The following is a 22,770-nucleotide window of genomic DNA, read 5'->3' as shown; positions in this document are numbered from 1 at the left end:
TTGCAGTTGCCACATTACTTAAAGTTTAACTGAAAATTGAAGCCAAATTACATAATTCAATAAAGCAGATGATTATGGAAAATATTCCAATCTACTTGAAGAAAAGTGTTTCTTTTTCATCTTGAGCCTTTCATTCTCATGTTTTAAGTAGTGTGCATAAATCAGCTTTTCTTCCAGTACTAACACTTACAACTGAAAGATAAGGAGAAGATGATAAAGCTTGTAATGACATAAAGGAGTATACCAGGAATATGAATGTCTGATACAAAATCCCATCATTCTAAAAATAAATGTATACATTAAATCTCAATGTCATTAATCACAAAATTGAGCTTCCATTGTCTGCTTTTATGATTCACAAAATTTTATGGGCTTTTTAAAGTTGATGGTCACCACTGGAAACTACAAGTCCCTTGATCCCGCAGTTCTTAGTAACAGCTTCTCCCTACAATACTCTCTATAAGTGAGGATGTAATAGAATGTCCTGCTCTGCTACCATAGTGATGATGTGTAACTGCCATCATTGCCCATTTCCTCACTAAGATGACGTCTCACCACAACACTGGCCATACTGGATGCACTTCATTCAACTGACTACAGCCAAACATTATAGTGATCACACAGGTGCAGTACATGTGACTGTCGGTCATCTTCTGCCTTGTGTCTGCTCTGTGCGAAGAAAATCAACGGACTAATTAAAGGGCCAGTAGCATTTATTATTCTTCATTACAGTGTATGTCCACAGCATTTACTGCACAATATTAAATAAAAACTAATTATATCTTAGCTTATATTTAAAGGACCCATTTGAATATGAATTATGCTTATTCCTGGAATACTTCTTTAACTCTTTACAGACAGTCACTGAATAGACTTATCTTCTTACAAAGAGCCTCCTGTCCTTATTTATCTGTTGTGCACAGACTTAAGAATATTTTCAGATACACTGCTCACAGCAGGAGAAGGAAGGAACAGAAAATGGAAACTGCTATACTTAATGAACTATATAACAAAGTTTACTATTACCACCTGCAAACCTCATATTTGAAACAAAAAAATAATATATTTTCAAAGGTTTAGTTACACTTTGAAATATGAAATATCTTACACCTATTGATTTCAAGAAATGTATTGGTTGTTTGATTGATTGGTCTGCCGTCTCTAGACACAATTTACACAGTTGTAACTAGTGTGTATAGGTTAGAGAGAACACCTTGCCATGCTATCTGCAAAGGACTTTGTTACACCAAACTGTATTCTTCTGTAAAGAGTGATGTGAAATAGAACGTTGCTTCTTGAAAGAGGAACATTGCTTATACGGTGCTGTTTGTAACCGCCAAGTTAGTTGCTTATTAACAAAATGCCGGTTCTGGTTTCTGATTAAATTAATACATCATCCCCTGCAGGGGTCCTGAGTAGGGCTGAGCAAACTGCAATTTTCCTGTCAATCCAAAGCATTGTGGGTTCAGTTCCCTGAACCTGGACTTCAGCCAGAAGCTCGGGTTCAGTGTTTGGTGCTAGTGCCGATAGCGGGTGTTAACCCTTTGAAAGGCGCCAACAAAGCTGCTGGCGTAATTAAAAAGCACAACCATGTTGACTTAGATACTCACTCCCTTTAACATCATCGGAGAGCTCGGAGAAGTTTCACACCATCTATTACAATGGGGCAGATTTACTTACCCGGTCCATTCGCGATCCAGCGGCGCGTTCTCTGCGGTGGATTCGGGTCCGGCTGGGATTCATTAAGGCAGTTCCTCCGATGTCTACCAGGTGGCGCTGCTGCGCTGAAGTTCCCCGGAAGGCACTCAAGTTCACCGGCCTATTCCTAGTGAAGGTAAGTGCAAGCTCTGCGACACTTTTTTTTTTTAAATGTGCGCCAAAATCCCGGGGCAATACAGGGAAAATCGGCGCAAATCGGAAATATTCGGGTAACACGTCGGGAAAACGCGAATCGGGCCTTTAGTAAATGACCCCCAATGTGTGATTTGCACATTGTAATAGATGATATGGAAAATACCCATATACTGCCATACTGTAGTATGACAGTATATTGTAGGATCACTCAGAAAACCTAGGGTTAAAGTACCCTGGGGGGGGGGGGTCTGAAAAACAGTAAAAAAATAAAAACAAGTAAAAAAATTAACTAAAAACATAAAAAATTAAATCACCCTTTCCTTAGAATTGATAGAACTATAAATAAACAGCAAAATTCATGAACATGTTAGGTATCGCTACTTCTAAAAATGTCCAATCTATCAGAATATGATAACAGTTATTCCTGGTGTTTAACCCCGTAACAGAAAATGCCACTTTTTTTCCATTTTGCAAAATATAAAAAAATTCTATGAATAGTGATGAAAAGGCCATAATATCCAAGTCCACAAGAAAACGGTGCAAATGAAATTTTTCACCAATTTCATTGCATTTGGAATTTTTTCCCGCGTCCCAGTACACAGCATGGAATAGTAAATACCGTCACTACGAAGTGCAATTTGTTATGCAGAAAACAAGCTCTTTACATAGAAAAATAAAAAAAGTTATGGATTTTTGATGGTGGGGAGTGAAAAATGTAAACGCAAAAAATTAAAAACCATCTGGTCATTAAGGGGTTAAATGGTTAAAACCCCTCAATCTGTGCTGAGTGTTAGCAGCATGGACAGGTTCAGGTACCAAACTTTTGTTGAAGATTGTGCTGATCCTGCCGAACTCGAACCCCCCCTGGGTCCGCTCATCACTATTCCTGAAACATGGCTCCGGTTTAGTCCTATGAAGGTTTTTGTACTATCACAGAGGAGGGTGAAAAGGGGTTTTGAGTTTATTTTTATGAAGCATTCAATAAAAGTTTCAAAATCGGAAAATAATCTTTCTGCCTAGTTATGCTTCATATTTCTTCCTACTTCCACAACCCAGAATCAGCATTTAAAGTACAACCTGTACTTTATCCACAAAGTTTCTCAATTTAATTACGTTCCCTAGAAACCAAATTAATGCTCTTTAATACATTGACAGAAAGAACTAATTAGCAAATTGCTGGGGAATGTAACATTATTATGGCCGAGTGGATACAGAACACAGAATAGTAGTAAATATATGCAAATGAAAGGTAAATACTTATTATTAGTGTAACACTCGAGGATTACACAGGGAACTAATAAGTCACAGTGTAGCTATGGTAACTAATAAGCATTTTTTTTAGTGCCCTGTAAAATTGGGCCATAACTTGCTGGTGGAATCTGTTAACTTAGGTTTATTGTATTAGGTCCACACATTCATATACATTGGGGTTTATTTACTTAGGGTCTTTTGATTTTCCGATGTTTTCGGGTTTTGCGTGGCTGTGACAGGTATTTAACTGGGGATTGTGTCGCACGTGATCGGATTGCGGCGCGGCTGCGCCGGCTTTCACGCGACAGAAATTGGGGGCCGTGCCGTCGGTTGATCCGAATGATTCGGACTAAGTGCGGGATTTAACTTTCAAATTGTGTTGCATCCAATGCAGTTACATACAACAGGAAGAAGATGGTGAACTCCGGCGGACCTGAGCGGGGGAGCGACACATGAAGTATATCGGGCGCGCAATTCGCAGTGCATGATCGTCGGACAATGCACTTTCGGGGAATGGGTAAGTAAATGTACCCCATTGTATAAAACAGGATGTTAGGCTTGTTACCAATATACCTGTACTAATAGTTCTGCACTGCTGTCTTATTATGTAAAGCCCCTGGTTGATAAGTGTTTCTTACCAAATAATCTCCCATTCCCGTCAAAGAACGATGATCATTTATTAAATAATAGTCAAAAATGTATCATCATCTTCAACAACTGGATCCAAGAATACATAAATCTTATTGCATATTCCAGTTTTCATCTATGTCATTTCTCAATGTTTGTGTATATTAACCAAATGTCCAATATATCATATTGACCAAGATATTAAATATTCCTGTTTCAACGCAGACAATTGATAATGGTCTATACAAAAGGAGCGGGTAACTGCGGCATCAGGGATGTCATCGTGTATGAATCATTGAAATGCCTGAAAAGCACAAGGGAAACATGTGAGATTTAGTACAGTCAAGTATTATGAAAAAGAAGGGTCAGTGGCTTCTCTAAAGCAACCTAGTAAAGGGGTCAAGTACAGTCCCGAGGCTGAAATGTAAATATCAGATGGCAGAGTGTATTATGTGACTTTGAAGAACACACACATTGAATATGGAAACATCATGGGTTTGCTAGATAAGAATTCATAAGGCGGCCATAAAGGGAACTATTACTTGTGATACGTGTGTTTGGATGTACACCCTTCTAGCAGGCCACAATCTTATCTATTTATGTTCCTCAAGGTCAAGCACCCAACATAAACACGTAACCTCTTTCTATGCTGGACAATTGTTTCCCTATTAAAATGCTTGACCTTCAGTAGGGATATAGCAACACGTCTAACATAATTATTATTATACATGTAGAATTTATGAAACAAGGGTGAACAAAACCCTACTTCTTACTCTACCTCCATCCTCAAAAATAGGAAATCAAGGACACATCAGAAGTACACGATGCACAATGCAATGGTTTTATCAAAGCCAGGGTCTTCCGCTGTAAGGAAGCATTGCTAAGCAGTGAGCAACCATCTAACCTTACTTTCAACTAATAAAAGCGCATTCATTGTGCTGTACAAAATATATATGTACATACAGCATTTCACCTTAGGTGACCTTAAGGCCAACATGAAAAATATAGCATTTTCTGCAGGAAACATGTTATATAGCAGAAGGAGCTGAGCAGATTGCACACGGCGAACTATCTGCTGACAGCATGTTATAGAGCAGGAACAGCTAAGCATATTATTCATAGTGTCCTATCTGTAGGCAGCATGTAATAGAGCAGGAGCAGCTGAGCATATTATACATAGTGTCCTATCTGTAGGCAGCATGTTATAGAGCAGGAGCAGCTGAGCATATTATACATAGTGTCCTATCTGTAGGCAGCATGTAATAGAGCAGGAGCAGCTGAGCATATTATACATAGTGTCCTATCTGTAGGCAGCATGTAATAGAGCAGGAGCAGCTGAGCATATTATATATAGTGTCCTATCTGTAGGCAGCATGTTATAGAGCAGGAGCAGCTGAGCATATTATACATAGTGTCCTATCTGTAGGCAGCATGTAATAGAGCAGGAGCAGCTGAGCATATTATACATAGTGTCCTATCTGTAGGCAGCATGTAATAGAGCAGGAGCAGCTGAGCATATTATACATAGTGTCCTATCTGTAGGCAGCATGTTATAGAGCAGCAGCAACTGAGCATATTATACATAGTGTTCTATCTGTAGTCAGCATGTTACAGAGCAGGAGCAGCTGAGCATATTATACATAGTGTCCCATCTGCAGGTAGAATGGTAAAGAGCAGGAGGAGTTAAGCAGATTGCACATGGTGAACTATCGACAAGCAGCATGTTATAGAGCAGGAAAAACTAAGCGGATGGGAAAAAGGTCTTTTATTCTGGCACATTGTTATAGAGCAGGAGGAGCTGAAGAGATTGGACAAAAAGTTTTCTATGCAGGAAGGAGTTATAAAGCAGGAGGAGCTGAGCAGATTAATACACATTTCTAAAAAATTAAGTATAATTTGTAACTTCAAACATAAACATATATACATATATACACCGTCTGCACTTAGATGTCAAGTGGTGCCAATCTCTAATGATGGTGCATACATATCCAAACATAGAACGATCAGAGATGAAAAAAAAACATAGATAAATGATAAGTAATACTGCCTTTACACAGATAGAAAGATATAAATGGTGTGTAAATATAAGCCAATTACAGGACATCCCATGGATCAGACACCTGTACCGTATCATGTAATGGGAAAAAAATTAAAAAAGCAAACACCAAACAAAACATTTTGTATCGATTTGTTCATATTGATTCAATATTGTGATGATTTTGCTCATAACATGGAACCTTTCAGCATTGTGATGCCTGGGGGAACAGGGAGATAAGAATAAATAATTGAAATATCATTATATGGATTTAAAAGCAGAAATGTCAAAGCAGGAAATAACTTTGGAAATAACAGGGCTTAGGAATTTGCGGGTGGGGATTATGAAGAGAAGATAAAATCTCGAGCATTTGGTTTGGATTTTGTGCTCCGAAAGAGGAAATGTCAAATTACTTTAGTTTTTACATAAATGACCCTAATAAAAAAAATGACATCAGAGACTTTAAAAAAAGTGCAGCCTTATGATTCAGCTGTGTACATATAATATAATATATCACTGATGTATGCTGTACTGCTGCCTGCTATCTTCCTGTTGTTATACTGTAGCTGATCTATTGCGAGAACTGTATTAAATAACAAGCACATTTTACAAAAAACTAAACAAAAAAAACCATCTACAGTGAAATTCCTTTCAGAATGATGTCCTTAAAGGAAATCTACTATTAAAATCAAGCATGCATAAATCAGGGGCACTTACTCATCGATCCAGGTACCGTGACTTATATTAGTCATCTATGGCCTCCATCCCACTACCTCCTGTTCCCTCAGCACTTCCCCCTCATTCCGCCTGATGTAATCTCAGTCTAGCACAGAAAGTGTGAAAATGAGCACTGAGGGGCTTTGGAAACATCAATCTGACCCCCTCAGGCCCCTCATTAGCATAATTTTATAAAGGTAGATCGGGTGGTAGGTGAATCAATGGGACGTGAGGATAGCCCTTTTAAGGGCTAATCCTCGCGTCCCCGCACTTTTTTGGAAACTTTTATTACCCTAATATGTACATTTTTTAATGCGGCTACTGGGGCGTGGAGTAGCCGCATCTGAGGTTACACGAGGCAGCTACTCCACGCCCCGGTAGCCACTTTACCCCTCCTACTCACCATCTTCTGCACGTAGCTGCGCGCCCTCGTCTGACGATCCTGCCGTCTGCGCATGCGCAGAACAGCAGGCCCGCCCCTGTGCAGCCCCGGCTTCGGAGCAGTGACCGCGCAGGCGCGGGCCTGCTGTTCTGCGCATGCGCAGACGGCAGGATCGTCGGACGAGGGCGCGCAGCTACGAGCAGCTGCGCGCCGAAGATGGTGAGTAGGAGTGGTAAAGTAGCTACCGGGGCGTGGAGTAGCCGCCTCGTGTAACCTCAGATGCAGCTACTCCCCGCCCCAGTAGCCGCATAAAAAAATTTACATATTAGGGTAATAAAAGTTTCCAAAAAAGTGCAGGGACGCGAGGATTAGCCCTTAAAAGGGCTATCCTCACGTCCCATTGATTCACCTACCACCCAATCTACCTTTGTAGGTAGATTTGTGATGGTAGGTTTCCTTTAAGTATCTTTTAGTCAGAAAGGAAATGAGAATGAATTGGTTGCGGCAAATATGTTTGACTGTAGTCTTAAGGCTCCTGCCAGAAGTTCATGTCAGAACATATAAAGTACACCTTGTCCACCAGGAAGGTTTGGAGCATGTATCCACCTGTTTTCTGCCGCTTCTATTTTTCCGTCATTTTTTTGCGCTTTTTGTGGCGCAAAAATAGACCAGCTAAAAGGTGGTCTAGGGAGCTATACACCTTCAGCCGTGAATCAATTCATTAATCCCTTGCACCACAAACTTCCATCCCACTAAAAAATATAACACGGTTCTAGCACCGCCCTGCGCCAAAAATAATAAATGCCCCTCTAAGTCCCTAAACACTGTGTGTGCTGTTTTGTATGGAACCCATACACATTGTCCAGAAATTTTCTTATATATAAGCTTCACACCTTAACAGCTTACATGTAAATAATGGTCACATCAACTTTCAAGTTTTGACTTACAAGACTTAGGGGCACATGTATTATAGTTTTTCGGCTGCCACTTTTCCAAGTTTCCTGAAGTTCTCCTACTTAATCATTGCAATGTATGTTAAGTTTTCCCCTTTGTGATACATGTGATAAGTTGCCTGCTTAGTCTCACTTTTGCGACTAATTGTGGTGTGCAACTTTTTAGTCCGAAATTGCAGTTTACCAAAAGTAACTCTGGCGCTATCATGCTCTGTTTTGTGACCTATTAGGTGCAAGAATGAGACTATTTCAGAGCCCAAAAGTCTCACCAGTTGAACAAAAATCTGGGCTACAAAGATAAATACGGCGACTGCATTACATCCTTGAGGCAGCTAACTGTGCCACGCTGCTTGATTCTGCACCTAAAAAGTTGCAAACTGCTAAAAGTCGCACAAAAAATGAAAAAGAAAGCAATAGGACTGATACATGTCCCCCTTAGAGTAGTAGTAGAACTTATCATAAAAAGGGGTTATGCCACAAAATCAAACAAATGATGCAACTAAATACGGCCTCAACTTATAGATCTCTTGTCTATTGATGCCAAAAAAGCTTTCATCAGGGAGCACTGGGATTTCATGTGGGCAGTATTGATGCATGTTGGATTCCCAGAAGTATTTATTCAATTGGTCATGATGCTATGTAATGGTCCATCTGCTTTTGTTTCAAGTATGGGTCTAAGAAGTGAGAAGTGTTATCAAAGTAATGGCACAAGGCAAGGATGTCCTCTCTCACCCCTGCTTTTCAATCTGTTTATTGAGCCCCTGGCACAATCTTTATGATTCAATAGAAAGATATAGGGAATAAAGATCAAAACATCCGAATACAAGCTTGGTCCCTATGTAGACGACATTGTGCTCTCATGGATAAACCCCCCTAGATTCATTGTCTGCAGTTTTCTCGTCTGTAATTCTACAAAATAAATGAGAATAAAAGACAAATGCTACTTAAAAATTTGACGAATTATCAAAAAGGATCCAATTTACATTGGCCAAAAAAGTTTTACATATTTAGGGGTTCGGCTAACGGTAGAGTCTACTTTTAAGATTAATAGCTTGATCCCTCTAAACAAAGTAAAAGAGTCAAGTAAAGCAAAAGACAGACACCAGGAAACAATTGGTTTACATGCAAGGAAATAAATGTACCGATCCTTTTAGTTTTTTCAAGTGGATCCATACACTTTGTACTTGGATGAACCAACATCATCACATCATAGAATCTGCTGCATGATTTTTCCTTTTTTCTTTTTGCAAAACAATAACATTGTAACCTTCGGAAGTGGAAGGGTCAACTTTTAGCTGTAAATATAAATGATTGTATTATCTAGTGACCTTACAAGTCCATCCGGAGCTGAGATTAGTGGAAGGGATGGATAGATCTCTCATATATAAGAATTCTTGTCACTGGTTGTCATTTTGGGTTGCCATCAGCCATTGTGTTAATTGGCTGCCTCTCTAGTGCTCAGATAAATGTATGTTAATGAGGATGGTCCCTTCTCTCTCACCCAACAGGGGGTCTCTTTGAAAAGAGACAAGGCATGTGGTAAACACTAGCGGTGAAAGCCTAATCTTCACTGACAGGGACTTGCTCTGTACTTTAAAGTGCTGCAATTCTCATACCTTTTCATATGTAAAAACAACCAATTATTCAATTTTCATAAAAAGAAGACAGAAAACATTCTACCAGTCGACTTGGGAGCGCCAATAATTGTCAGTGTAATTAAAAAGCTTTATCCATAATTACATGTTTCTGTGTCAGTGGAGTGTCATTGACTTTATACAGTTATTGCATGTTGGAAAGGCAATGCAACACTAATTCCGAAGATCCAGAAAGAACCGCACATCACTTTGTATGTATATTATTTTACCTTTTATTAAAACATAAATAAGTTACAATTTTATATAATGTGCTATAGCAGCAGACCCAGCTGCTGTGACGCAGGTCCTGCACACTCCTCATTCCATCAGTATGGCGGGAGCAAGGCAGAAGCCAAGTAAGTGGAGAAGTATTTTTTTAAATGATAAGATACAATACAAAGTTTGTTAAAATTGTATTTACCGTTTAACCAACAATACAGATTTAAAATGTAGATCTCATCCTAACCATCCCTTCCTCCCTTGTAAGCTGCTAAAGAGGACCATTCCTCTTCCAAGTGCTATTGGCTGCTGTCGTTCAAGGGGGTGGCCACTTTTCAATCAATCTCTTCCATTAGACATGCCTATGCATGCCTTTGCCACCTTCCATAGCTTTATATTAATATTAATATTATTACTCTCTGATTATTGTCATTATTATGATCATCAATATAATAACTTCTAGAGCTAATGTTATCCTTAAAAATTTCCTCCCTTGAAAACATGATCCTGGATTTAATATTGGCTTTCTATGTGGTCATTGATTCACCTGGATAAATATTGCAGATGACATATACACGACTAGGCAGGAATCTCTGTGGATGTACCAAAATATCCCAGGTGAGGAAATGTATTGTAATAGCAGCGGAGGCGCATGAAATTTACAAAGAGCTCGGCAATGAAAGCAGCATCTTGAGGGATTTTAATTTTCTAGCTTTATTCCAATTAAATATGTGCAAAATATAAGGGAAATCTGAGTGAAGGTACATGAGATATTCCTGGCTCGCGGCACAGCTCAGGCGGGCTCTGCAAATTAAGATTTGTGTGTTGGTAGACGTAAATGTCACTCTCCACCCATGGACACATGACCTTGCCATGGATGACATTTGCAACTGGAAGGAAGAGTTCAGCGAATGAATCTAAGCCCGCGCAATAGTTTCCAGTATCTAAGCCATTCTTCAAATGAGAACAACTTTAATTCACTACTGAGGAAGTCTTATGAATGGGAAAGATGCTTGCTGTACGCAGTTATTATACTTGGAATAAGCTAAATTTCTAAAGTAAGATCTCTGTCACTGCTCAGGTCATGAATATGCATTGTTGAACCTAAGGCACATAGTATGAATGCATACTGAATAAGTACTGTAACTGTGCCTCCAACCTGCTTATGGCCCAAAACCACATCCACTTTTAAAGACAGGGCCGGCGCTGGGCATCCTGGACAAGTGTCGTGGGCCCAGAGCTAGTGGGGGGGACCACATTAGGCTGTACAGAATGAATCCATAGGGGATGAGGGGGGCTGTATATAAAATAACCATGAGGGGACTGCTTGGTATGATAAACTAGGAAATATTTTAAGGAACAGGGGACTGTTCTACCTTCTGAATTGTAAATGCTGCCAAGTGAATTAACCGCAAAGGGGCCCTTCACGCTCATTTGCAGATCAAAATTGTCAGCCTCACTTCATCCCCGATTTTGTGCATTCTGTGTCAAACGTTGATGCCTCCTGACACATCTGAATGAGCTGCTATTAAAGTGAGATTACTTAAGAGGTAGCAGCCTACCAGCCTTGTCCACATTACTATATGAACGCTTTAGGGGAAAAGCAAAGGGACTACATGGACGACAAAGGACTAGCCCCACAGCTCAATTGGTGTCTACCCCAATTGTATTACAATCTTCTATCCTTTCCCCTCCTCAAGTGGTTCCTCCCTTGGACAAGTTTATACTAAAAGGCCACCACATGTCTACAGACGCCCTATCACTCTAAAGACTTATGGACATGTGCAGAGCTCACACTGTAATGACGTTGGCCGCATATAACATTTGTGGGCAAGTAGTCTCATGCTAAACCTTAAAAATAACTTATGATTAGTGTCATATAATGCCATACTTTACAATACAGTTATTTTTTATATTTACACTTTATTGCCCCTATTGTTTTGACATCACTGTCATTGTCAGAGATACTACATGGAGGCCATTTAATGAGACGTGATGGAGTCACCTGATCCTCACCACAACCTTGTTGTAGGAAGAGAGGATTATGAAGTACTTGGTGACTGGAATCAAATTCAGACAGACAGAAAGGAGATCAAAGAGAAGAAACAGAATAATATATCTCAAAAATGCAGGTTCAAAGGAACTAAAGGAAATATTATCTTACAGCCACATATGAAAAGGAATGAATGTATTCCGATTTTATTCACAGTTTTTTGAGGTCCTTGTAAAAAGATAGCTAGTTATTAAAGTTTAATACCTGTAACTTGACATCACTTAAAGGACATCTACCACCAGGATGAAGAATTGTAAACCAAGCACACAAACATACTGGTGTGTGCCCCCTCTAGCAGGATCTGCTCTTCTTTTAGCTTCTTATTCCCTGTTTTTTTTACTATAAAAGGATTTAAAAATTATGCAATTGAGCCTGAGTCTTTGGTCTCCACAGGTCTATATGGAGCCACGAGCCCCTCAGGCTCATTTGCAAAATGTTTAAATCCTTTAATTCTTAAAAACAAAGTAGCAAGAAGCTTAAAGAAGAGTGGATCCTGCCAGAGGGGGCACACACCAGTATGTCAGTGTGCTTGGTTTACAATCCTTCATCCTGGTGGTAGATTGTAACCTGTCAAAAAGGTAATTCAGAAATCTTGTCCTGACACCACAGGAAGCTCTGGGAGAGATTGTTTAGCCAATCACAGGGAATCAAGTGTGGCTGGAATTGGGATGGTCAGTTTTGAAGATGTGGGAAATCATTATTATTATACTGTCACCAGAGCTGAACCTATACTATTTGCTTCCTGAGCAATAGAATGGCGCTCCCTCCACCCCATCCAGCAGTAATGTGTCAGGTTATTTTTTTTATTAATTGGGTTCTCCAAGCAGTGTCTACTACCCATGCTGACCTCAGGTGAATAGACCAGGTCCTGCTTTGTAGTTGGTGATTGCACCTTTGTTGCTACCCCTCTTTTGCTACCGATTGTGCTGCCTGAGGCCAGAGGCTCAACCTGCCTCATGGCTGGTGCACCCCTAACTGTTAACTTCTAGATTCACTAAACCTATAAAACCTGTGCAAAAACTCAACCTAAGGAATGGATTAAAATGGGAACATTACAAAAAAAATCACTTTTCAGTCATTTATAAACTTTTCACCTGTTCACTTTTTTTTTTCATTTTAAGTTGTGGTAAAAAGAATTTTCTTAAAGTTTACACAAGCTGCCGATATGCAATTGTGAGAATGTAAAACAAAATTTGGTAACTTCAGAACCACAAGAGAGACTGAAAACTTAAAAACATTCTACATCTGAGACCATTCTATGATATTTTACATGACTTCAGAAAAACTTGTCCTTGATCCAATATGGCAGCTTTCAGGATGTATCCTAGCAGTGTAGAAGATCAAGTCTTATAATACTTTATTATTGGTCTACCAGTGTTTTACATAGGACAGAGCTTTACAGTGGTGCTAGGTATTCTGTTAGCATACAGAATGGGAAAACTGCAGCACAGATTTCTTGGCTTCTGACTTGTGTCATGTTGCCAAGTACCAGACGAAAAGCTTCCCGGTCCAAATGTCAAATGCCTACAAGTGTGCACTAGGCGGATATATGTGAGCTGAAAAGCATCAAAACATTGGCTGCATGCAGTATGTAATATGTACGGGAGTTATAGGGATTTTTCAATATAAAGATAATTCTGACATTCTGGATCTTCACCAACCAGCTGATACCTGCAGCCTACTGACACCGGAATACAAAGCTCCATTACTTGTCCTGAGTATTGGATCCTCTAAAGTAGGACATTGCAGATGTTTCCTATGGACAGGTCAACAAAGTCTTTAAACTTTGGGAGTTTGTTGGTGTCAATAAAGAATCCCTTAAAGGGACACTGTCACCAGATTTTACCCCATCAAACTATTGGTTTCCTCGGGTACGATATGAAATTTCCTTTAGAGAATTCCATCTTTCAACAATTTACTGATAAAAAATTTCCTCCATAGTGTGCAAAATGTGTCACATTTTTCCAGAGATGGGTCAAGTTTGGAGGCTGCATGGAAAGGGACTCTACAGAGGTCCCTATCTTCAGTTCTATAGTACCTAGAAAAAGGCATTTGGTGTCAAAGATGAGAATTTCATTTTTCAGATTGCATGACGTTCTGTGAGTTACAGGCATTTAAAGAAATAGACAGGAATTGACATTTATCTACAGCATTATATAGAAAGCATCCTAAAAGTCTACAACTGATATTTCATAGCCTATAGGGGTATAGTAGTTTAATGGGGTAAAATATGGTGAAAAAGTCCTTTCCAAGTAAATTAGTAGCATCTGAGAATTAAGGTCATTCTAGTCTCATTGACTTCGCAGTCTACAAAGAAAAGTTTTTTTCCTTTGAAATGTATATTAAGAAAAACATCAATACCTTATTTCTAGGAGATGGCATCACTTTATCATTAGTGGAGATCTCTGACCTGCATTTCCATGCTTTTAACTCTAAACCCTCTGCTGCATTCTTTCTTGCTAGCGAGATGGACAGAAGCTCATTGATCTATCCGATTACATACAAGTTCTATGCAGAGGCGGAGCAATGAATTACAGCAGCTAGGTCTCCACCCAGCGGTTCAACGTGGATTGTAAAGTAGAGTTGAAGTATAGGCTAGTATAGAGAGAGAGATTCATGTTTTAAAGGTAGAATAGATGTGGCGCCCCTTCCCCTTAGGCCGAGGTCCTCTTCTGATAGGGGCACCAGAGGCCGCCATTATGCTCACTGAAAAAAGGAGGGGGGGAAGACTTATAGGGAAATGTTTGTGATGCCAGTCGGGATATTCGCTGACTTAGGCCCTGGAAGATAGGGGTTGTAGGTCAGCGTGATGTTTAACTCTTCCCGACTAGGGCTGGCTCCCATGGGATGGATAGAGGAGGTCACTTGCCTTGCAGCGATGGCAGCAACCAAAGAAACAACTTTACACTTGTACTTTAACTGTTTGGGTAGCGGCCACCTTGATGAGCTATCTTCCTCAATGTGCTCCTCACAGGCCCAGCACTTTGCTAGCTGTACTGATGTACTCTGCTTCTGTCACTACTTAGTTCCTCTGAGTCCCAGGATCTCCTGCCTGTCTCCTCTTCCATCATCCTGCAACTACTGAACACTGACCAACTCTTAACTCCTCCCTTCTTCTTCCCATAATCCTTTGCTGCTCTCTCACCTTGGTAGGCCAGCCCCTTCTTTATTAAACATTTATAGGTATATACACAGTACATTTCCTTTGCTTTTGGACCCGACATGTTACACAAAGTGAAGGGTGCTACATAGACGAGCAACAAAAGAATAGTCGGCTCACCTCCTGGGTGCATGCGCTCAACAGAGCAGGTTTCTATTTCTTCCTTCACTGGTAGAAGGGGTGAAAATAGGATATAAAGATTCTTTATTCCAATAAAAGTATGAAGTAGCTTTTTTCTTGAACCTGAAACATTCAGCATATATAGTATGAGGGTTTATTGGTTGTGCTGGACATTTTGATGTCAGACAGGGCAATTCTTGGCATGGGAGCATAGAAGCACTAACAGGCAGAGCTATTGGCTAGTGCAAGGCTGTTTAAGGATAGATTAACGTACTGGGACTTTTTAAGTAAAGTCAGTCCAGTCCCCTTCTTGCGTATTTGAAGCTCATGCAACTTTTTATACATTTTGTGACAAAAAGCTGCAATAACAGCCAGTAGTACAGAAGAACACTGAATTGGTAATAGCACGAGGGCGTAAGGGGAGGTAAGGGGTTCATGGAAAAGGCTCATGAGCTGAGCCCTCTTCATACTGCACGGGTACATATTGCAGCGGATATCTCTGGCTGACACCCTGATTGATGCTGCGGGTGTTAACCCTTTAAATGAAAGAAACACGTAAAAGTTCAAATCACCCCCTTTCCCTAGAACTAATTAAAAAAAGTGTAAACATGTTAGATATTCCCCCATCCCAAAAGTCCCAATTGATAGAAATATAAAAACGTTAATTTCCGTCTGTGAACCAAGTAACAGAAAATAGCACCCAAATGCTGAATTGCAACTTTTTTTTGCCATTTTTCTGCACATAAAAGTTTTAATAAAAAGAGATCAATAAGTCGTTCTGTCCCTTAAATGGTAGCAATGAAAACATCATCTCATTGCGCTGGAAATTACAACTTCGCTTTGTATGCTGTGGTAAGTTATTAGCATCAGAATATGGAGAAACAAATAAATGTCTTTTTCGTACAAAAGGTTTTAATTTTTTGAAATCTATTAAAGTATAATAAAACATAAATTTGGTAACGACTAAAAGAACTTAGGAGCAAACAGTAAAAGCTGTAAAAGCAGAGCCTACAAGAAAATTGCGCAAATGCATATTTTAACGCATTTGGAATTTTCTCCAGCATCGAAGTATAATGCATGGTATATTATATGGTGTCACAAGGAAGAACAATTTGTTAGGCAAAAATCAAGTATTCATACCATCTCAGTAAATGGAAATGGAAAACAGTTATGGATTCTTAAAAGACGGGAGCAAAAAATGGAAATGCAAAAACGAAAAAGGGTATCCGCGGGAAGGGGTTAAAGGGCCAAAGCCACTCTAATAAATGTGACGGGGAACAGAGCTCCAAAGGCAGTTGTAGAACTGTCCCAAGGTGCCTGTCTAGTGATAAATAACCTCCTATATACGTATTAAGCTTTTAGTGGAACCAGGAATGCTGGTATCCAATATTTACCCATTTACACTTTATGGTGTGTCTCGTATGCTAGATAGACCATCAAACACTTTGTAAAGTATTTGTCATTTCTGTCATTTCTAAATTACGTCTAGAAGAATCTGAGTTTACAATGGTGACTGTGACTAATAGTAGCCATTACAGTCATACCCAACCTTGCTACATGCCCACTGCCTCCTTCACATATTACAGTATAGTTGACAAATATAGTCTTCTTGTGTTTTCTTCACAAATTACAAAATTTGAGATAAAGAGAACTTCTCTAGGTGTAGAGGATGCCCCTGGTCTATGGTAATGGTAGAACCACCTCTCCTCTAGGTGTAGAGGATGCCCTTGGTCTTTGATGATGGCAGAACCACCTCTTCTCTAGGTGTAGTCAGATGTCCCTGTCTTTTATGATGGTAGAACTATCTTTCCACTAAGTGTAGAGGATGCCCCTGTCTTTGGTGATGGTAGAACCGCCTCTCCTCTAGGTGAAGCGGATGCCCCTGTCTATGGTGATGGGAGAACCGCCTCTCCTCTGGGTGTAGAGGATGCCCCTGGTCTTTGATGATGGTAGAACCACCCCTCCTCTAGGTGTAGAGGATGCCCCTGTCTATGGTGATGGTAGCACCTCCTCTCCTCTAGGTGTAGAGGATGTCCCCTGTCTATGGTGATGGTAGAACCTCCTCTCCTCTGGGTGTAGAGGATGTCCCCTGTCTATGGTGATGGGAGAACCACCTGTCCTCTAGGTGTAGAGGATGCCCCTGTCTATGGTGATGGTAGAACCGCCTCTCCTCTAGGTGAAGCGGATGCCCCTGTCTATGGTGATGGTAGAACCGCCTCTCCTCTGGGTGTAGAGGATGCCCCTGGTCTTTGATGATGGTAGAACCACCCCTCCTCTAGGTGTAGAGGATGCCCCTGTCTATGGTGATGGTAGTACCTCCTCTCCTCTAGGTGTAGAGGATGCCCCTGGTCTTTGATGATGGTAGAACCACCCCTCCTCTAGGTGTAGAGGATGCCCCTGTCTATGGTGATGGTAGTACCTCCTCTCCTCTATGTGTAGAGGATGCCCCATGTCTATGGTGATGGTAGAACCTCCTCTACTCTAGGTGTAGAGGATGCCCCCTGTCTATGGTGATGGTAGATCCTCCTCTCCCCTAGGTGTAGAGGATGTCCCCAGTCTATGGTGATGGTAGAACCTCCTCTCCTCTAGGTGTAGAGGATGTCCCCTGTCTATGGTGATGGTAGAACCTCCTCTCCTCTGGGTGTAGAGGATGTCCCCTGTCTATGGTGATGGTAGAACCTCCTCTCCTCTAGGTGTAGAGGATGCCCCCTGTCTAAGGTGGTGGTAGAACCTCCTCTACTCTAGGTGTAGAGGATGACCCCTGTCTATGGTGATGGTAGAACCTCCTCTACTCTAGGTGTAGAGGATGCCCCCTGTCTATGGTGATGGTAGAACCTCCTCTCCTCTAGGTGTAGAGGATGTCCCCAGTCTATGGTGATGGTAGAACCTCCTCTCCTCTAGGTGTAGAGGATGTCCCCAGTCTATGGTGATGGTAGAACCTCCTCTCCTCTGGGTGTAGGGGATGTCCCCTGTCTATGGTGATGGTAGAACCTCCTCTCCTCTAGGTGTACAGGATGTCCCCTGTCTATGGTGATGGTAGAACCTCCTCTCCTCTAGGTGTAGAGGATGCCCCCTGTCTATGGTGATGGTAGAACCTCCTCTACTCTAGGTGTAGAGGATGCCCCCTGTCTATGGTGATGGTAGAACCTCCTCTCCTCTAGGTGTAGAGGATGCCTCCTGTCTATGGTGATGGTAGAACCTCCTCTACTCTAGGTGTAGAGGATGCCCCCTGTCTATGGTGATGGTAGAGCCTCCTCTCCTCTAGGTGTAAAGGATGTCCCCTGTCTATGGTGATGGTAGAACCTCCTCTCCTCTAGGTGTAGAGGATGCCCCCTGTCTATGGTGATGGAAGAGCCTCCTCTCCTCTAGGTGTAGAGGATGACCCCTGTCTATGGTGATGGTAGAACCTCCTCTCCTCTAGGTGTAGAGGATGCCCGGGTCCTAGCCACAGGCCCTGTAAATATCTGTACTTTCAGATATTTCTACATTGTAATGTTTGACTCAATTTTTCAATGAGTGCTGAGATTTTGAACACTTTCAAACAGTGCAGTGCGTTGGGGATAGTGAAGTTACATTAGAAAGATACTGTACAAAATATATAAATTTTATTACATATTATTACTCTTATATTTATTCTAAGTTAATCCTGGAATATATTTTAGTGAGACTCACTGATCGATTGCTTTCATTTGGAAACTATTTCACAATTACCAGTCTCCTGTGGAAAGCCAAGGCATAAAACCTTACGATGCCCTCATCAATGGAATCCTCCTCATCTCATTTTGTTCACTGAAATTCTTGATGGGTCATTACTATTGCAGACATTTATGGATTCTGTAATACATAGAGGTCCCTCAACTATTACAAAATCCAGGTTTCCATGTCCCCTACCTGCATTCACTTCTAAGGGAATTCTGCGAATAGCTGAGCATGCCCAGATGTGGGACTCAGATTTATTAGGCAAAATCGTTGGATATGTCATGCAGTAAATGTCTCAGGAGGGAATACCCCTTTAAGATTTATGTGCCTCATTTTCCCTTGAAGCCTCCTCGGTGATAACTGCTTGGATGTGACTTGGTTCTGAATCTTCTGAAATCCCTGTGAACTATAAGTGATGTAAATAGCAGCATCAAAGTTGTTATCCGGTCAGCGCGAAATTGAATATGAACAACACAAATTTATATTTCATTTGATCTGGAGCGTTCATTTCGCCATCTGTCAAACACTCACATCGACAAGCACCGAAGTCATCAGAAAATACTCAGCGGCCGCAGTTTACTACATTTAAGAGCAGAAAATGGAGTTTGCTGAAGCAGCAGTAATAAAGTGCATGCTCTCTTCACAGACTAATGGGAGCAGGGAATGTTAGAGAAATGATCATAGATTTCATTCTATGATGAATCTATGATGTATATAATATCATAATAATATTAATCTTTATTTATATCAAATTATCAAATTCCGTAGCGCTTTACAAATCAATGTCATCTGTAGAAACTACACATTCCTATGGAGAAAATGCTCCCAAATGTACTGAAGCCATCTGCCAAGACAAGTCATTCTGGGTGAGCAGGACACATAGTAATGCACTGAAAATGATACATACATAGATTAGAAAGAAACAGATTATAGTACAGATAACAGATTAAATATCTCTCTGGGGCTGTCACCCAGCTTTCCATGATTTCTGAATGACCATAAGCAGAATGATGTAATCATATGTAGTAAAGTTACAGTAGATGAAACCTGACAAAGTTGTGCTGGAAGTTACAGTAGTTGTTACCCATCTATCCATCTGTCCTTTAGACGTAGCGTTGGTTTGTGATCATTATAGGATGTAATATATGGTATTATCTATAGTAATTATATAAAAGTACAGCCATGGAGTGGATGATACTGAGGACATTATCCCAGCGCTGATCACCTTCAGAAACCATCAAGACATTGAAATTTTCTAGCGACCCTGAGACCAGTGTTTCTTTAGAACAAAATAGGAAAAGTCTATGATTCCCATAAAACAACAATTTCCCTTTCAGTGTTATTAAAATGTTAGTTAGTTTTTTGTGCTGAGTCAGGGATATTTTTCATATATATATACATCTATCCCATCATGTACTGGTGTCTAGTAAATAATCTACAATACAATGTAGTGATGATCTGTCCTACTCCTGTCCTCCACATCCTATGTCTTCATTATTGTTATTGATAAGGAGGAGGGGGAGGAGGTTGTAGTAAACATTTCATCCTTTTTTAGAAGAGGTTTGGAGTTACTGCTGCTCACACTGTGGTAAAACTCTGCACATAAAAGAAAATATTAGCTGCCTAATAATTGGTCTAATCAGTAGTATATAGACCCACTGGTCCAATCTCATCTGCTCTATCTAAGAAAGGACTATTGTCTGAGATCTAGAGAGTTGTCCACAGGTAAGTGTCCTGGAGAGCAGTCCAGCCATGCGGTCACACAAGGGGATGACATGACATCATGAATTCCTACTAGATTCTAGACACAAATATTGAAGAGGAGCATCAAGTCTTCCTAAAAACTTTCTCTAGGAAGAGAAGGAGCCTTGTACCTACCTGCATTTCTCAGCTTCCTGTTCCTGAACACAGATAAGATGACCAGGAGGTTTCCCAAAATATCAATGATGATGGTGAAGATGAGGATGGCAGCAAGAGCTGTGGCCACCCAAGGAGGACGATCCAATACCAGCTCCTTGGGAATGTGGAAAGAAGCGTTCAGTGCACTTAAATTTAATAGCATTTTCTTCTTATTACCTTCCTTTTTTCAGTTCTGGATTATTGAGACACTTTGATTCTTGGGGATGAGAGGAGTTCAGCTCATTTCATGTCTCCAGTCTCCTGTTGCCCAGTGTAGAGATGGGGTAAAGTGCTCACAGCAGGTTTGTAGAGAAGCCATCCTTAGCTTGGCTGCCAAGTTTGGAGTTTGCATGTGCATGTGTCAGGGATGATACTTTTATAGCATCCTCTCGCCTCTCCTTCTCTGCTCTTCAATCAGCTGCAGGTGACATCTAGTGTTGTGCCAGATCAGCACATCAGCAGGCAGCCAGGAGGAACGCCAGCGACACCTTGTGGCCAAAAGTGACAACTGCATTGTCCCTTCCCCACCTCCCTACAGGGATACAGTTGATTTATTTTACTATTCATTTATACTATTTTTTTTTTAAATACAATAAATAGATAAATAAATAAATAAAAAGTAATTATAATAATACTGATATACCCTAATTAATAAACGTGGGGCTCTTCTGAAAAAAAAAATCTAAAAAATTATTAATTTTTAATAATTATCTCAGATAATATACAAAAACTACGGGACCCCTCCAGGTTTGTCATAAACAGATTTAGATGGACATAGATACATCATTGTAGATGATATGCATGAAATAAGGGCAGAAAACATTCCTGAACCTAAATGCAATCTATAGATGTTTTGTAGTTTGTCTGTAGTGTAGGAATAATTTAAGCAACATAGTCTCAATGAAATTGGACGTTTCCTGTAATTTACTTACTTTACTTTATTTTAATTGTGTAGTTTCTGCAGGAATAACCTGGATGTCTGGAATCCTCACATTTCCAGAAATAGCAAAGAAACTGAAATTTCAGCAAAATTTTTGAAGTATGAATGCGCCTTGAGGGTAGGCTCCGGACTGGAAAAATGCCATTAAAAAAATTTCATATTTTGGGCCATTTTTGTGCCAGAAACGCATTCCGAGTATCAGACACAATTCTCGCCATGATTGCAGCTCATCTGAATGGAACTGACAGCATCACATTGATTCATGTAATGTCGCATAATAACATAAGTCTCTTCTGTCTCTTTCTGAAATGATGCTGTGTGTTCAGGCAATAGACACGATGTACAGAGGCTCTAGGGCTCAGAAAAGAATCACTATGATGTGTTACGCTGATAAAAATGGAGCAGAAAGCTACAACCTTTTTAAAACAACATGTCAATTTTTTTAATAAATGGAAGAATAATTTTTTTTTAATAGCAGTGTTAAAGCATATTTTGATATCCTTTTATATATTTTGTGTGACCCTATCCATCACACCCCTGTATACTGAGCCATAGAAATAAATGGGGGCATGTGCGAGCTGTTGTTTCAGAGTTATTGTTCCCATTTACTTCTATGGGCTCATGGCAATATTCTCCATTGTGCCATGTGTGACCCGAGTGCCAGAGAGGAGAATTATAGAGCAACTCTTATTCTTGCCCTGGTTTGTAACTCAGGCAGTCATTTTCTATTTGGATGAAGAAAAAGATCCTGGCTCCGGGATTTTTATACATTTTTATACTTTATTTCATCTTCTCAAAATATTGATGATATACACAAACTTTCCAGTTGATGCGTTTTGGGGCGTACAAATCACCCTTAGCCGTAGCATACTGATCATTAAACATGTATTATTTAATACAAGTATTAAAAGAAAACATGGGCCAATTCACAATTCAGAAAAAGCCAATGTGACAATGGTCCGATAAAGGAAACACCTTTTTTGTTAAAGGAAATCAACTAGTCTGAAAAGGTAAAAAAAAACACTGCAAATACTCAAACCCGCTCCGCTTCATCTTTATCCTGGGGCTTGTCTTCCCTAGTCTTGACACGCCAGGATCAACTAGAAAAAAAGAGTTATAAAAAGCAGCCCAGAGCTTTGGGGCAAGATGTCCGGTGCTCTGGGCTGCTAATTATGCATGCCCCCTCTGTGACGGCCAGACATGGGAGAGGGAGCCATCTATCACACA

The 22,770-nt window shown here is 40.3% G+C and overlaps 1 protein-coding gene across 1 annotated transcript in view; it reads right to left on the bottom strand.

The window, feature by feature from the left end:
* Window positions 1-20,991, bottom strand: part of MTNR1A (melatonin receptor 1A) — a 109,029-nt gene extending 88,038 nt beyond the window's left edge. The window contains exon 1 of the mRNA XM_072122591.1: window positions 20,583-20,991. Coding sequence (XP_071978692.1) covers window positions 20,583-20,766 — 184 coding nt within the window. The 5' untranslated portion in view covers window positions 20,767-20,991. The remainder of the gene's footprint in view (window positions 1-20,582) is intronic.
* Between the last annotated feature and the right edge of the window lie 1,779 nt (window positions 20,992-22,770).

Source organism: Engystomops pustulosus, chromosome 1, assembly GCF_040894005.1.
Source record: "Engystomops pustulosus chromosome 1, aEngPut4.maternal, whole genome shotgun sequence".
In the NCBI taxonomy this organism is placed as follows: Eukaryota; Metazoa; Chordata; class Amphibia; order Anura; family Leptodactylidae; genus Engystomops; species Engystomops pustulosus.
This window is presented reverse-complemented; position numbering and strand designations above follow the sequence as displayed.